The 16,412-nt window shown below is 31.9% G+C and overlaps 3 protein-coding genes across 3 annotated transcripts; 2 read left to right on the top strand and 1 right to left on the bottom strand.

Annotated features, from left to right (window-relative positions):
* Positions 1 to 3,283: 3,283 nt before the first annotated feature.
* LOTGIDRAFT_144791 (hypothetical protein) lies at positions 3,284 to 3,463 on the top strand (the record flags this gene model as incomplete). Its single annotated transcript, XM_009056123.1, has 1 exon — positions 3,284 to 3,463. A coding segment is annotated over one exon (180 nt), but the record flags the coding sequence as incomplete, so codon positions are not given.
* A 3,315-nt stretch (positions 3,464 to 6,778) lies between these two features.
* LOTGIDRAFT_202406 (hypothetical protein) lies at positions 6,779 to 8,740 on the top strand (the record flags this gene model as incomplete). Its single annotated transcript, XM_009056122.1, has 3 exons — positions 6,779 to 6,798; positions 8,163 to 8,357; positions 8,430 to 8,740. Coding segments are annotated over exons 2-3 (495 nt in total), but the record flags the coding sequence as incomplete, so codon positions are not given.
* Positions 8,741 to 9,960: 1,220 nt separating this feature from the next.
* On the bottom strand, positions 9,961 to 12,355 carry LOTGIDRAFT_202405 (hypothetical protein). Its single transcript, XM_009056121.1, has 3 exons — positions 12,122 to 12,355; positions 11,407 to 11,537; positions 9,961 to 10,909 (listed from the first exon to the last, which is right to left on the bottom strand). The coding sequence occupies exons 1-3, from the start codon at positions 12,338 to 12,340 to the stop codon at positions 10,759 to 10,761; spliced, it is 501 nt and encodes a 166-aa protein (XP_009054369.1). The 5' UTR covers positions 12,341 to 12,355; the 3' UTR covers positions 9,961 to 10,758.
* Between the last annotated feature and the right edge of the window lie 4,057 nt (positions 12,356 to 16,412).

The following is a 16,412-nucleotide window of genomic DNA, read 5'->3' as shown; positions in this document are numbered from 1 at the left end:
AGTGTCTTGTTAATGATAACTATATTTTGATTGAGAGAAAGTAATTATATTATATTATATATTATAACTGTTTATTAGATGTGGTAGTAGTGTCTTGTTAATGATAACTATATTTTGATTGAGAGAAAGTAATTATATTATATTGTATATTATAACTGTTTATTAAATGTGGTAGTAGTGTCTTGTTAATGATAACTATATTTTGATTGAGAGAAAGTAATTATATTATATTGTATATTATAACTGTTTATTAGATGTGGTAGTAGTGTCTTGTTAATTATAACTATATTTTGATTGAGAGAAAGTAATTATATTATATTGTATATTATAACTGTTTATTAGATGTGGTAGTAGTGTCTTGTTAATGATAACTATATTTTGATTGAGAGAAAGTAATTATATTATATTGTATATTATAACTGTTTATTAGATGTGGTAGAAGTGTCTTGTTAATGATAACTATATTTTGATTGAGAGAAAGTAATTATATTATATTATATATTATAACTGTTTATTAGATGTGGTAGTAGTGTCTTGTTAATGATAACTATATTTTGATTGAGAGAAAGTAATTATATTATATTGTATATTATAACTGTTTATTAGATGTGGTAGTAGTGTCTTGTTAATGATAACTATATTTTGATTGAGAGAAAGTAATTATATTATATTGTATATTATAACTGTTTATTAGATGTGGTACAAGAGTCTTGTTAATGATAACTATATTTTGATTGAGAGAAAGTAATTATATTATATTATATATTATAATTGTAGATGGTATAGTGAATGAAGTAGTGAAAGAATTAAAGAAAAGAGAAGTGAAATATACAGCTGTATTTACTGGACAATCTTCACAACAGGTTAGTCTCTTTATCCAGTCTTTCTTTAAATCTGGGAAGAGTTCAACCAGTAAGACACAAAGCTGACCAGGGGCTTTATTCTTGAAGACTTAACTGAAGATGATTTGAGTGTTCCAGTAATCTGATTGGTCAATCACTAAAATCGATTTTATATTTAGTTTTATTATCCAATCAGATTACTGTATTTCTTAAAATCTGGATTATATTTGATTTAATGGTTTAATGAACTGTCCGTAAGAGAAATTTGAGGGATCGGATCACATGGTCAGAGAGTGTTGTCCTACAGTTGCAATGAAATGATACTTTCCTGCATTGCACACTGAAGTGTATTGCTAGCCTTCATAACCTGCAGGAGCAGAGAAATTGGATATTATCAATCTTATTTTATTTTCTGGATTTCGTCTGTGTTCAAGCCTTAGTAACAGATGATTTTTTAAATAATTTAACTTTTATCAGATGTTGTCTTTCCTTCCAGAAACCAGTGGAATCAGCCCACACCGGACGTCGTCTGTTGGCTGAGAACTCTAATACTAGTATCTTTATCAACGTCACCAATGACGAAGGAACAGCCATGTTTTTCTATGCAAGAAAGATAACTCTGTACAGGACTAATGGCAAGGAAACATTGTTTAATATGACTCTACCATACGATGATAAAAGCTATAACAAATCAAAGTCGTTCATTGGCAACAGTACTGGAGTGTAAGTGAAGATTGTACTATTATGTTAATTGAAATAAGAAAATGTTAAACTTGGATAGTTATTTGGGTCTTCAAGGATCTATCAGTTGGTCCTTGCTCAAACATCTTGGTATTAATCTTTCGTGAACTACCCTTGAAATTAAGGCAAATACAAATATTACATTTAGATTAAACTTACTTTCTGTTATAAAATATAAAACTGTCCAAATTTCTATATTTTTATTGATGCATTGTGAATCTAAGACTGTCATCACAATTTTGAAGGTAATATTTGAATTCAGTACGTACAGTAGTTAAGAAAATACACGTATAGATGTGTGATCACCCCGCCAGTCAATCAAGTTTCGTCACTCTCTAGTCTAGTTTATCAAATCTATTGAAACCTGAATGTCGTTGAAACATGCTTTTCTATTGGCTGCTCTGAATGACCCAGTTAAATTCGATTGGTTAAAGCAGAGGTCAACAGGTTAGGTCTAAGGATATTGATAAGCAGAAACAACAGCAGAGCCTTTAGATCCTGACCCTAACTAGAGAGGCTACATAAAAATAAAAGCTAATAAAAAACGGATTAGACTGGTCCATAATTAGACTGGAGGATACATGACTAACAGAATATATGGGGTTATGATATAATATATTGTATTTATAATTCCCTGACAGTCATGTTAGAATATATATATTTATTATTCTAGGTTTAGTTTACAGTATGAAAATATTGAGAAATATAATATAGACATGAGGTAATAATTTAACCTATCTTAGTATCAAATATCAGTAATAGTCTGTTAGTAGACCATTCTGACAACATTAACCGTCATTGTACCAAACAAATCAAACACATGTTTTGAAGGGAGGATTTTGAATGAAAGTTTGATTAAAGTTAAAGGGACAGATTAGTAATTTTTGATTGATTGAGGTTGATTTGGGTCTGGTAAAAAAATGAACCTGTAGTATATTGAAAGCTAAGATGCGTCATACAGACTGTGCATGAGATCCCTCAAATGTTGGAAATCTAAAAAGAGCAAGCTAATGCGGCTGTCTTGGCAAAAATTACCTCATTGCACCCTGCATGGCGTGCAGAACAGTAGGATGTACAACTCCATTCATTTAACTTTAATCTATGAATTTTAGGTTTGAGTTGACACTAACTCCGTCGTTCCGTCTGGTTATCAGTAATTTCACTCTCAAGGTGAAGAATGGTACTGACGAGCCGGTGGAGAATTATATGGACGTCAAGGACTTAGAGCTAGATTTCCCAGCTATGTTCTCTTATCATTGTACAGCCTTTAATATTCTACAGAGGAACAGAACTAAGGGTACCCCTTTTTACAGACTGAATATTGACGGCTTTCAGGTGAGTTAGATTTGGCTACTGATGTCAAATAGAAATATCCATACTTCTGTCTACAAGCTAGTCCGTGGTCCAATTAGGTACTCAAGGATCCTTTCTAACCAACTGTTGATTGTTCAAACCTGTTGGCAGTGATCCTTGGACAAACCTGTTGGCAGTGATCCTTGGACAAACCTGTTGGCAGTGATCTTTCCTGGCTCGGTTAACTGGATAAATGAGGAAAGATGATTTATTCTAAATCACTCGACTGTTGGGGGGATCTGTTTTTACATACATTGATGCTCTTATACACTATTTATTCTCATGTAACTAATTTATTTACTTTCTTATATTGATTGTAGTTTCAAGCCTTTACACGTAGAGATCAGTTCGGCCATGCCTGGGATTGTGTCACCTTCTTTTCAACAGCTATATGGATGGCTCTGTTCTATGGGTTAATATTTATTGCTATTTTATATTATGGGATGTACATGATGTTTAATTTGAGCACCATGGATAGATTTGACGACCCGAAAGGAAAGACCATTACTGTCAATGTTAATGAGTAATAGAGTAGAAAGTTTCAGGGACTAGTAGACAATGTCAAATCTTAATTCTTTATTCTTTACAATTCTTTCTTGTTACCAACTTTCTAATACTGTGATTTCAACCCGGTCTCCCTGTCAGTGATGTAGGTGAGAGGGACTGATATAGAAAAAGCGTCGTCATTCGGATGGGACAATAAACTGAGGCCTTGTGTGCTACAGACTGTGTGATCTAATTTGCGTGTGACATCTGTTGGGATATGATACAGTGGTAACAAGAAGTTGAAATGGTAACACATACAATGTTATTAAGTTGGATAACAATACAATCCTCTGCCATATAAAAATATCCTGGATCCTTCAAAACATAATGATCAATATTTCCTTGACTACCATTATTTTTAGAAATAAAGAATTGGGTCTGACATTGACTATGAAATCTATAGATCTAATAAAAAGGACTGTTTAAGCATCATAGATTACTATTGAAACCAATGTCATGTAAAATACGACCCATAGATTTGTTTTGAATGGAAACTTTATGTAGCTGTTGTTAATGAGAAGTTAGTCTGGACATTGAAATATTGAGAACGAGTCATCAAGGTGAAAGAATTATAAAAGTTAATTTATAAACTGACTGGAAATATTTTTCTATTATAATATTCCTAGTCCCTGAAGCTTATTTTCAAATTATTTTTACCAAACATTGAACTGCAATCAAACCTCTACATTTTACTATTATTCTCTCAGTTATTTCTCTCAGTTATTTCTCTCAGTTATTTCTCTCAGTTATTTCTCTAATGTACTAAAAATATCTTCTATCCTTGTTTTCTTTAATTGTTCATTAAAATATAAAACTTTGTAAATCTGACTGAACAATGAAAATGGTGAAATTGATGCTATTGTCCCTGTTTAGAAAACTTCTTTACAATCAATCATTTTATTTTGAGTGCAATCTTGATTGATCACTTCCAGTATACCTGGTGTTACTCAACAACATGGTTTGTTAACTCTTTATTTCTTTTAGAGATTTCACATGGACTATATGGTTTATTTGTCTTGTCTTTTTGTTCCAAAAATTGTCACCAACATTCCTTAATAAATGAAATTCTGTCAATCTGTAAACCTTTTTTTTTCATCTGAAACCACATGATCAAATTTTGTGGTTGTGCTTAATCATGGATCTTATTCACCCCTTTCTCAGTTTTATTGAATTTACAGGACAGTATAAGAGTAAGTTAAATACAGAAAACAAATTGTATTTAAAGTTTAAATTGATATCTGAAACAACTGTACAACATTTACATAATAATATAATTTCAACTAATTTAATTTATTGAATATAAATATTAATTTTTGTTAGTTTGGAAATATTACCCAGGCTGCGACATTCCAGTTATACTTATTCAAATTCCAGCTGTAGCTTTACTAAAATTATGTTGGGGTTGATATTCAATATGAAGAAGCCTACCACGGAGGGTTCTTTTAAAAACACAATCGAATTCTGACACTTTTAACAAATAGGGTGGGGTAAAAATCTTTTTTTACGGGGGCAACATTTTCACAAAGGTCAAGGTTTTACTCCTTCATCTTATACCTTGACTACAATGGCCCACTTTCTTGTTTTATGGAAGTGTGTAAATGCAGTGATTTGATTGAACTGTACACTCGACAGTAAGGCTGTAAGTAGAAATTACACTCAATTAAACATCGAGAATTCTATCCAATCAGTTTAGGTGATGTCCTTTGTATAGCACTTTAAGAAACAGCTTAAAGGGATACTACCTCTTAGAATGGACATAATAGAATCTCAAACTTGGTTAAGAAGTGTATATATTCATTTACCAGGTGTCATGACTAGAAGATTAGAATCTCTATATAAGACGATATTTCTATTAAACTAAATAATTATTCAAAAACATTTCTAAGCATGTTTACAAATTACTTAGTTTAATGAATTATTACTTAGTTTAATAAATTATTACTTAGTTTAATGAATTATTACTTAGTTTAATAAATTATTACTTAGTTTAATGAATTATTACTTAGTTTAATGAATTATTACTTAGTTTAATGAATTATTACTTAGTTTAATGAATTATTACTTAGTTTAATAAATTATTACTTAGTTTAATGAATTATTACTTAGTTTAATGAATTATAACTTAGTTTAATGAATTATTACTTAGTTTAATAAATTATTACTTAGTTTAATGAATTATAACTTTGTTAAATGAATTATTACTTAGTTTAATAAATTATTACTTAGTTTAATGAATTATTACTTAGTTTAATGAATTATTACTTAGTTTAATAAATTATTACTTAGTTTAATAAATCATTACTTAGTTTAATGAATTATTACTTAGTTTAATAAATTATTACTTAGTTTAATGAATTATTACTTAGTTTAATAAATTATTACTTAGTTTAATAAATTATTACTTAGTTTAATGAATTATTACTTAGTTTAATGAATTATTACTTAGTTTAATGAATTATTACTTAGTTTAATGAATTATTACTTAGTTTTATCATTTTATTGGATTATAGAGGGATTCAGGTGTATAGTTTTCACACCAGGCAATTTAACAAAGTTTAAAAATTTCAATATTTTGGTCACCTTAGAGGTACTATATTTCAAGGCGGGAAATCGGAACCGTAGAGCAATGCGTCAGAACCTCGCGAAGCCTGTGGATGTAGTTATTCATTGATTTTCTGTGTTTTATTCAATTGTCTCATCTTTTACTATTCCATAACAAACTCGTAATAATTCTACAGGCTAAAATACCTAAAATTTAATTGAGTGTTTGTATTAAAGTTAGTTCAAATTTTATCTACTTTGTGTCGAAACTGTTGAGAGTTATCAGCAAATTTCTACGCAAGATAATACTTTTTAGGTTGCAAATTTTTATATGGACCTATGATCTGTAACATCTCTTCACATCGTACAGGGACTGTACAGAGGTTTTCTAAAAATATTTATTTCGTGAAGGGTCTTATGTGATAAAGCATAATTTGTGATTAGTGATGTCATCAAACACCTAGTTTTATTAGAATTGCAGGAACCATAGACGTTTTATTGAAAATTGGAATGGTGTAAATTGATGCTATCAGTTTCCCTGATACATATAAAAAAATTATGAAAAACTTTTTTACAATCTCTTTATTATTTATCTGATCCCACATTCTGTTAATGGGTCAACCCCTATGATTCTGTCGAGATAAACAGACATGTACAGAAAACTGAAAGTTAGAAATGATAAAATAGCCTCTGGGTAGGTCAGAATTATCATTCCACAAGCAAACACTGGACATAAAACATCTAACATATTGGTTGAGGAACATCACTACTAAAGGTGGGTGTGGTTTTTATATTGTCTGTCAAAAGATTATAGTTTTGTTCTTCTGAATGCGGGTTTTGACATGGCCTGCAGCTTGGACTGTCTATAATATCACTATAAATCGCAATTCAGATGTTGTATTTAGTTGAATTGTTATTGAGCCACCCCCATCCCCATTCTTTTCAGCCGATATTCGCCACTTTGTCACAAAACCCCAGTTAAGTTAACCAAATGTCAATTATAGATGAACAGATGCAGTAATGAGAGTTTTCCTTTGAATCACCCACGTTATTTGTGATGAAAATAATTAGAAATTATATCTATATTAAAACATAAGATAATATTACCACTGACTTGCAATATAACTGATCTTCCAGAAATATAACTACTCGATCGTGCTTGTTTTTCAAAAATTAAAAAAAAAATTAGTGATTAGATATTTGTGCATCAGCAACATCGGCGTGCCAGCTTGATCCAAGTGAAATGCATACTTTGTTTTTTGCAGAAGACACGTCTGAAAATTGATTTAGAGAATTCAAACAAGAATAACTTTCATAGAGAATAATGTTTAAACTAAATCATTTTGATTTACATTTTTAATTATATTGGCGTCACCCATGTTGGTCCGTCCGTCCGTCAGTCCGTCACCAATTGCTCGTAAACACTCTAAAGAAAAGGCACAATTATTGACAGATTTTGACGAAACTTGGTATGAGTGTTTATCAGCCAAGGGTGAACCCAATCGAAAATCATAAAAATATCTAGCATGAGTTATTGCCCTTGTTCTTGAAAACGCGTTCAATTTTTAGCTCGTAAACACTCTGGATGGATTTTGACGAAACTTTTTAATATTATTCATTATCGGCCAAAAAAATCCCAAAAGAAGTGTATGAAGGTTGAATATTTCACACAGGTGATTGTTACTGTACTGACAAATATTTTTATTGAAAATCAAAGCGGCCAGTGAGCGTATATTACCTTGCCCGGCAAGCTATCTTTGTTGGCCAGTTCAGCTATAGTTGAAAACAGGCTAGATATTTCCAATGAAAATGAGTGACTTTTTGTACTGAAAAATTCTTCTATTTTACAATTCTATACCAAGTCATTTTGATCAACCCAAAGACAATCTTATTGGTGATATTTTGATGTTGATATTTTAATTCATAGAAAACTAATTTGAGAATTCTTTTCATTAAGAAATACTTACTTATAATTAATATACTTCCTCAAGTAAAAAGTTCATTAGCTGCTACGCTACCGATGTTTTGTCATTATGTTGTTTTGAATTTTGAGTTTCGTTTTGCGGTTCGGGTCGATAGTACTTGGTTTATTTATTGTAGGGCGTAAAACTCCATTCATTTGATTTCATTTCATTTCAGATCTAACCAAGATGGCGTCTAAAGTTTTCAGTGAGTTTGTCCAACAGAAAGTTAGAATGTGGTTTAAAATGATGGATTCCAATCAAAATGGTTCCATGGGATTGGACGATTTTACTCTGGTTGCTGAAAGATTCGGCAAGGCGTATCAACTATCAGTGGAGGAGAAGAACACCATCCAGAAATGGCTAGGGAACGGTATTAATATGCTGATCGAAAAGGGTGAGGCTGCTCATATGGAGCTACCCCTATTCCGAAAAATCCAAAAAGATATGGAGACTGGAACGAAAGTGTCTGAAAATCGTTTCGTGGCCGCTTTCGGAGAATTCGTCACGTCTAATCCAAATGTAGCAGACGACGCCATGAGAGAAATGGTAGGAGTGTATTTCGACATATTTGATCACGATAAAGATGGAGTTATCTCTCCTGACGAAATGAAGATCGGATTGAAATGTTTCGGGATGCAGGGAGAGATGGCGGAAGCTCTGGGGGTCTTGTTCACTGATTGTGAGGGCAAGAAAGATCAAATTACTCGCCAATGCTATGTTGATATGTGGGTCGACTTTCTGGTCGGAGAGGATCGCACCAACAGATTACTCAAAATATTCGCCCCAAATGTACTATAAAGTTAGACAGCTTGGAATAGACAACAATGGCTGCAAAACCTCCTGTAAATATAACCTATATCTGCTTTACACTATTTAGCTTCACCTGTTTTAGAAGGTATAATACCTCTATTCCAGCCTCTGATAGCTATTTGAACAGAATAGATGTCGGCTGCTCTACTCCAGCCAAAAATTTCAAATTATCCATTAGAGGTTGGAATAGAGACAGATGTTTCAGACTACAAGAAAAGGTAAATTTGAAAATAATACCAGAAACATTGTACCCTAAGGAATGAGTTGATATATTTTTCTTTGATACCATCTTTTTGCACTTGTAAAAGGTGCTTCAAATTTGAGTAAATTTTAGCTATAGGTATGAAAAAAGACCCGATCAATTTTCGTCGAGTCAACCTGTTTAACGAGAAGAAACTACCCGAGAGCATGTTTGACATCAATGTTAACAAACTTATATACCCAATGTGTGAATGCAAAATGAAATGAAATGAATGGAGTTTTACGTCCTACTTTTCTGCGCCATGTGGGCTAATGAAGACGGAATTGTGTGAATGCAGAAATCGCATGCAAATCTGTCGCTTTAACAATGTCCTGGGCCAGAAATCACATCTCACATTTAAAATTCTCCTTTTATTTGTTATTTAGGCCTATTGGTGTTTTATGTTGTGTTTTTTTGATGAAATACAAGGTTTAAACACAATTTATTTATTGATAGTGAACCACCATTTCTGTAGTGGTATAATTGTCAAAATAACTGTCCGTAGCACATCGGGTGGAGTTCACGGCAGCTTTATTCGACAGAATCAAGAAAACTGACTGACTTTGACGGCTAGTGTTCCAGCTGAATGGTCAACCAAAAAATTTCTATGGTGCGCTAAAAGATCGGCATCACTTCCAATTTTTTCTTAGAGTTTTCGTGGATCACCGCACAAAATCATCAACTGCACAGCGAGGCTGTAACCGGCCAATTTCTCACTGATGTTCCCTGCGACAGACCCAAAGACATGCACAGGCATCGCCAGTCGTCCTAATCTCATCTTAAATAAAAATCAATTCCCTTCAATTTCCACTCCTTTTCATCTTCCCAGCTCTCATTGTTTCTGAGAGTTGCCCAAAAGTACACACTCTCTCAACAGACCTTCATAAGACACGCATGGATGATTTTGAAATTAATCAAGTGCAATCATTCAAAATTTTATTGTACACAATGTTTCAACAATTTACATTGTCACCACCAGTTTATAAGATGTACTGCTAATGGTTTTATTTTATACAATGTTTCAACAATTTACATTGTCCTCATCTGGTGAAAATGTACAATAAAACTTTGTAAAAATATGTGTTTGAGAGTCATCCCCTAATACCTAAATATCTTTCAAGGATAATATCAGGGACACGGGAAACAACAATGTATCATATAATAAACACAACAATTTTACTGTCTTTTATTTTTTGTATGTACAATGGCTAATAATATTTTTTAAAATTGTGGTAACAAAGTTCTTACTATAGCAACATGTACATCATTATACTTTTAGTCTGATAGTACCGGTATATTAAAACATGGCACAGTGGAGATAAACTGGAATTCAAGATGTTTAAACAACCAAATTTCAATGATATTTCCTTCCCAAAATTTGCAAACATGTAATGAGGGTCCACTTTTCTGTTTCTCAAAATAAACATCGTAGATTAACATACAAGCGTAAACGATATCAAATAACGTTTTTCTTCACTTAACTTACAAGTCGTATGAATTTTGAGAAAAGGTGTCTTGAATTTTGTATTAGAAAACATCTCGAAAAATATACCACAAATTTAGAAATCTCCTGATACGCATTAATTTACGAATGAATTCAGTTATTTTAAATCCCTTCAATAACAATCTAATTATCTCTCAATACAAGTCTCTTGAAAACTCAATAAACCAAATGAATGTTAAACCAAATGAATGTTATCACTATATAATACAAAATAGATTAAATTATAATATTTATATCTTGTATTTCACTTTCATCAGGTAATGATATTTGATCCAAGGGTATAAGATTAGGATCAACGAGAGGTAAACCATTTTTCTCACGATGTTCTATTTCTAAATACGCCTCCCTTAACGCCCAATCTTGCATTCTGAAATATAAAATTCAAATGTTTCTGACAGAAAAATGAAGAATGCACTGGTTTTAGAGGCGTAACCAGGATTTTATTGACAAGAGGGCAGGGCCATCTGAACTCTCGTTTTGGATTTCAGAGTGACTAGCTGCAGTGGAGGGGCATTTTTTGACACCCCTCAATTTCTTAATTGTACTCTTCCATAAACCCACACATATTATTTCAATTAATATGAAGCTGTATTCATTCATTCTATTTAAAGCCCTGACCCTAATAAATGCCCCACCTCCCTTTTTTTCTATAGTAACCCTTGCCTCCATAAAATTAATCAGAAATAGAGGCAGATCTTGAACCTTACATTCTTGATTGGTACTAGATACTTTATGGCATGAATATAGAAATCAATTACAAAATGCAGATCATATATGGTCAAAAATTTAATTTGACGAATGCTGATTAATAAAAAGAAAGGGAACGAAAGATTGGTTTGGTTCCTTAAAAACACTTCAACTTACAAATGATCAGGTTGGTAATATAAAACAAACCCAAAAGCAACAAAAATCAGTGACAACATAGCTGCATATCCTTGATACACAAACGTATCCATTTCTTTATCTGTATAACTTATACCGGCAGAAATCCAGTTCTACAAAACATTTCAAAAAAATAACAAACATTATCATATGGATTTTGCCATGAATTTTTGTATGAATTTTCAACTCCAATGTCCAAGTGGCGTACCGGTAGATGATGTTGTCTGCGTAATACTTTGATGGTACAGTATCATGATAATTGCCATATATAAATGTAATGGGGATTTAACTGTATTTTGGAAATAGGCAAATTACATACAATTTTAAGCCAATTTGGAACTATATGTGTGCCTGTGCAACACACAAATTTCCTTGGATGAACAACATTGATTTAACGAATTGGCCAATTACAATCCAATTATACCAGTATTTATCACGAGACAGGGTTACAGTATATCACCCAGCATTAATGCCAAGCATAGAAATACTCCTACTACAATATAACTTTACAAGACCAGAAAATTTGTCCATTTTCAAAGTGGACATGGCCAGAGACTAGAAATAAAATGTTGTTTTGTAGCAACACTAGAGATATGTGTATTTTCTTCTATAAATACTTTTCACACAAATGGAATAATCCAAAAGTCATTAAGAAGAGTCTGCAATACCATAAGTCAATTCTGTAACGTTTGTTTACCTTGTCCTTCGTAGGATCATCGTCAGCAAAATGCTCTTCGAGTTTTTTCAAATCTTTAGTATTTGGCATAGGTTGAATCGCACCTATTGTGGTTTCCTTTTTGTTTTTTGAAGTACTTATGGTTCGGATACAGGTACATGAGAAGCTAGATGGTTGGAGACGACCTAAACTTGTTAAAATCCGACCTTGTCCCGAAATCGTCCTTAGCAGGCCGGCCATGTTGGAAAATGGTAGTGAGACGTTTCGCAGGAAAATCTCAGTTAATTCGTATTCAACACGAGTGTAGAGTCGACAAATTTTAGATTTCACTTCTTTACTGTAATATATCTATACATGTTGCTTCGCTCGATTAAGATAGAATATTTGCAATTTTCTTGGAAATTTTAATTTGTGATCGATTACTGAGAAGCAATATTCTACTTAGCTCGCCACCTGGAATATAGAAAAACTCGTGCTCGTTACCAAACAACTTGTCGATATCTGTCATGGCGGCAAAACAAACTGACTGAGAACTTTTTACGGCTAATTTTTATGGCCGGCCAGTGGCTGTGTACAAAGGAAAGAATTGAATTATGAATTACAATATTATGACAAAAAACGATATTTTCTATACAATAGAATCTCTCATAGGCTGATAGTACATTCTTCAGATAAAGATGGTGCAATCAGGAACGCTAATATAAAAAAAAAATTCAATGTAATGGTTAACTGTTTTAAATATTTTAAAATATGGCCAATTCTTTCAGATAGAAATATGAATGAAATTTTTGGTGCCAGTGAGGTCCTGAGATGTCAATCTAACATATTCAAGTGTACAATGGGGAGAAACGGTCTTTATTCCTATAATTTCTCAAATATGGCCAGTGACGAATATCCAATATAGTGGACTAGCCAGTCAAAGACAAAGCCCCTAATTGGTCAATTTTTGCACAGTCCACAGTAATTAATGGACTGGGGCAGATTTTTGAATGGAATTGGCACAAACTCAATCACATAGTGCCTTAAGACCTGTGAATATATCCAAAAATTCCAACAAAATGGTATTTTCATGCCTAACTCTGTCACTGTCCTACATGGCCAATTTTTGATATATGGCCAATTTATGGTCTGGTATTGAATTATGAATGACATTTTTGGTGCCAGTGAGGTCCTGAGATGCCAAGCTAACATTACAATGATGCAATACTATAACACCCATCAGTTTATATATCGAATGAAATAACAAGAGATTCAATATTTCTTTGCCTTTGGGGTTCGTTCACAGTACAAGCTGATCAGTATGGCAAAGAAGTCATGGCTATGCACACACGAAATCCTCCATATCAAACGATTGATCTCAGGACGCCCTGATCAGCTAACATGTGAACGATTGATGGCGACGTTCTTTTCTGTGCTGCCCTGCTCTGCTTGTAGTGTGAAGGAACCCTAACTCCATTTAACCAGCACATTCAATCTGATTTCTAGTTGTAGAGATGAGGTTATAGGTGTTATGCTATTACTATTTCGCTTATCAAACGTTAATAAAATTCATCTGTGACATATAAAATTTCTACTCCATCTGACAACTGTCAAAAATAACCTATAGAGGCTAGATAAGAGTCTGTAAATTTAGGGATTTTTCTGCGTGTTACATGCCTATGTTTGCAGCTAACAACGTAACAGCTCAGCAAATAATTGGTTCTTAGGACAGATGAAGTCAGGTTTAACTTGGTAGTTGGTTCTCTCAAAAATGTTTTGAAGGAAATCAAGACATGTTAATTTGAACTAAAAATTTATTCATAAATGAAGAAAAACATGAAGTTAACTTAAAGTGTGTTTCTACTGCTTCAGTATGAGATGCCAGTGCATTGGGAGGTCTAAAAAAGACTAAATGTGAGGAAGTTCTACACAAATCTTTATTCCATTACAAAAGTTGTACTTTGTTGACACCATGTTTCTAAGTGTTTTTAACATAATCAATTTGTCAAATAACATAAAAACTTTACAGATAATAAAAGGCTTTTCATATTTCCCCAAACCCTGAAAGAAATAACAATTTCAAACATTAAAATCTTAATTTAGATGACAACTTAGTCCACAAATAGACATAAAGAAAATCACATAGAAATAGCTTCAGGTAGATTCATACCAAATCAAACACTGCAGAAATAATTTTTTTTGTACTTTTGCATAGAAGCTTTAAACTATTTTATTGTTTCAATTTAGATTGCAATGTATGTGGAATATCCTGTCCAAATATTATACAAATATATTCATTCATAAGCGACTGAGAGCTATTTTACTTTTACACTACTTTTATCAAAACGACAAGATATAATATAATGACGCGTAAAATTCTAAATCAACTATAACTTTCTTATTTTTCTATAAAATCTGGGTCTGTAAAAAGTTATAAGGTTGTCATTCTCACAAAAACCTGGAAAACAGAAAAAATTCAGAACAAACAAGTTTGGTACCTGACTAATGTTGTACTTTGTTGACACCTTCTTTCTAAATGTTTCTACTGAAATCTTCAAAATAGTCACTTTGTCAAATAACATAAAAACTTTACAGATTATACTGGCTCTTCATATTTCCCCAAAGTCTGAAAGAAATTACAATTTCAAACATTAAAATCTTAATTCAGATCAAAACATAGTCCCTAAAAAGACATAAAGAAAATCACATAGGAATAGCTTGAGGTAGATTCGTGTCAAATCAAACGCTGCTGAAATAAAAAAATTTCTACTTTTGCATCAAAGATTAAAATTATTTTATTGTTTCAATTTGGATTCCAATGTATGTGGAATATCCTGTCCAAAAATAATACAAATATATTCATTCATAAGCGAATGAGAGCTATTTTTACTTTTACACTACCTTCATCAATACGACAAGATACAATATAATGACGTGTAAAATTCTAAATCAACTATAACTTTCTTATTTTTCTATAAAATCTGGGTCTGTAAAAAGTTATAAGGTTGTCATTCTCACAAAAACCTGGAAAACAGAAAAAATTCAGAACAAACAAGTTTGGTACCTGACTAAAGTTGTACTTTGTTGACACCTTCTTTCTAAATGTTTCTACTGAAATCTTCAAAATAGTCACTTTGTCAAATAACATAAAAACTTTACAGATTATAGTGGCTCTTCATATTTCCCCAAACACTGAAAGAAATTACAATTTCAAACATTAAAATCTTAATTCAGATCAAAACATAGTCCCTAAAAAGACATAAAGAAAAACACATAGGAATAGCTTGAGGTAGATTCATGTAAAATCAAACACTGCAGAAATAATTTTTTTTTACTTTTGCATAGAAGCTTTAAACTATTTTATTGTTTCAATTTAGATTGCAATGTATGTGGAATATCCTGTCCAAATATTATACAAATATATTCATTCATAAGCGACTGAGAGCTATTTTACTTTTACACTACTTTTATCAAAACGACAAGATATAATATAATGACGTGTAAAATTCTAAATCAACTATAACTTTCTTATTTTTCTATAAAATCTGGGTCTGTAAAAAGTTATAAGGTTGTTATTCTCACAAAAACCTGGAAAACAGAAAAAATGCAGAACGAACAAATTTGTTACCTGACTAAAGTTGTACCTTGTTGACACCTTGTTTCTAACTGTTTTTAACTAATATCTTCAAAATAGTCACTTTGTCAAATAACATAAAAACTTTACAGATTATACAGGCTCTTCATATTTCCCCAAAGTCTGAAAGAAATTACAATTTCAAACATTAAAATCTTAATTCAGATCAAAACATAGTCCCTAAAAAGACATAAAGAAAAACACATAGGAATAGCTTGAGGTAGATTCGTGTCAAATCAAACACAGCAGAAATAATTTTTTCCCTACTTTTCTATGGAAGCTTTAAATTATTTTATTGTTTCAATTTGGATTCCAATGTATCTGGAATATCCTGTCCAAAAACCATACAAATATATTCAATCATAAGCGTGTGCGAGCTATTTAACTTTTACACTACTTTCATTAAAATGACAGAATACAACATAATGACACTTAAAATTCTAAATCAACTATAACTTTCTTATTTTTCTATTAAATCTGGGTCTGTAAAAAGTTATAAGATTGTCATTCTCACAAAAACCTGGAAAACAGAAAAAATGCATAACGAACAAATTTGTTACCTGACTAAAGTTTTACCTTGTTGACACCTTGTTTCTAACTGTTTTTAACTGATATCTTCAAAATAATCACTTTGTCAAATAACATAAAAACTTTACAGATTACAGGCTCTTCGTATTTCCAAACCTGAAAGAAATACAA

This window comes from Lottia gigantea (assembly GCF_000327385.1).
Source record: "Lottia gigantea unplaced genomic scaffold LOTGIsca_261, whole genome shotgun sequence".
Taxonomy (NCBI): domain Eukaryota; kingdom Metazoa; phylum Mollusca; class Gastropoda; family Lottiidae; genus Lottia; species Lottia gigantea.
This window is presented reverse-complemented; position numbering and strand designations above follow the sequence as displayed.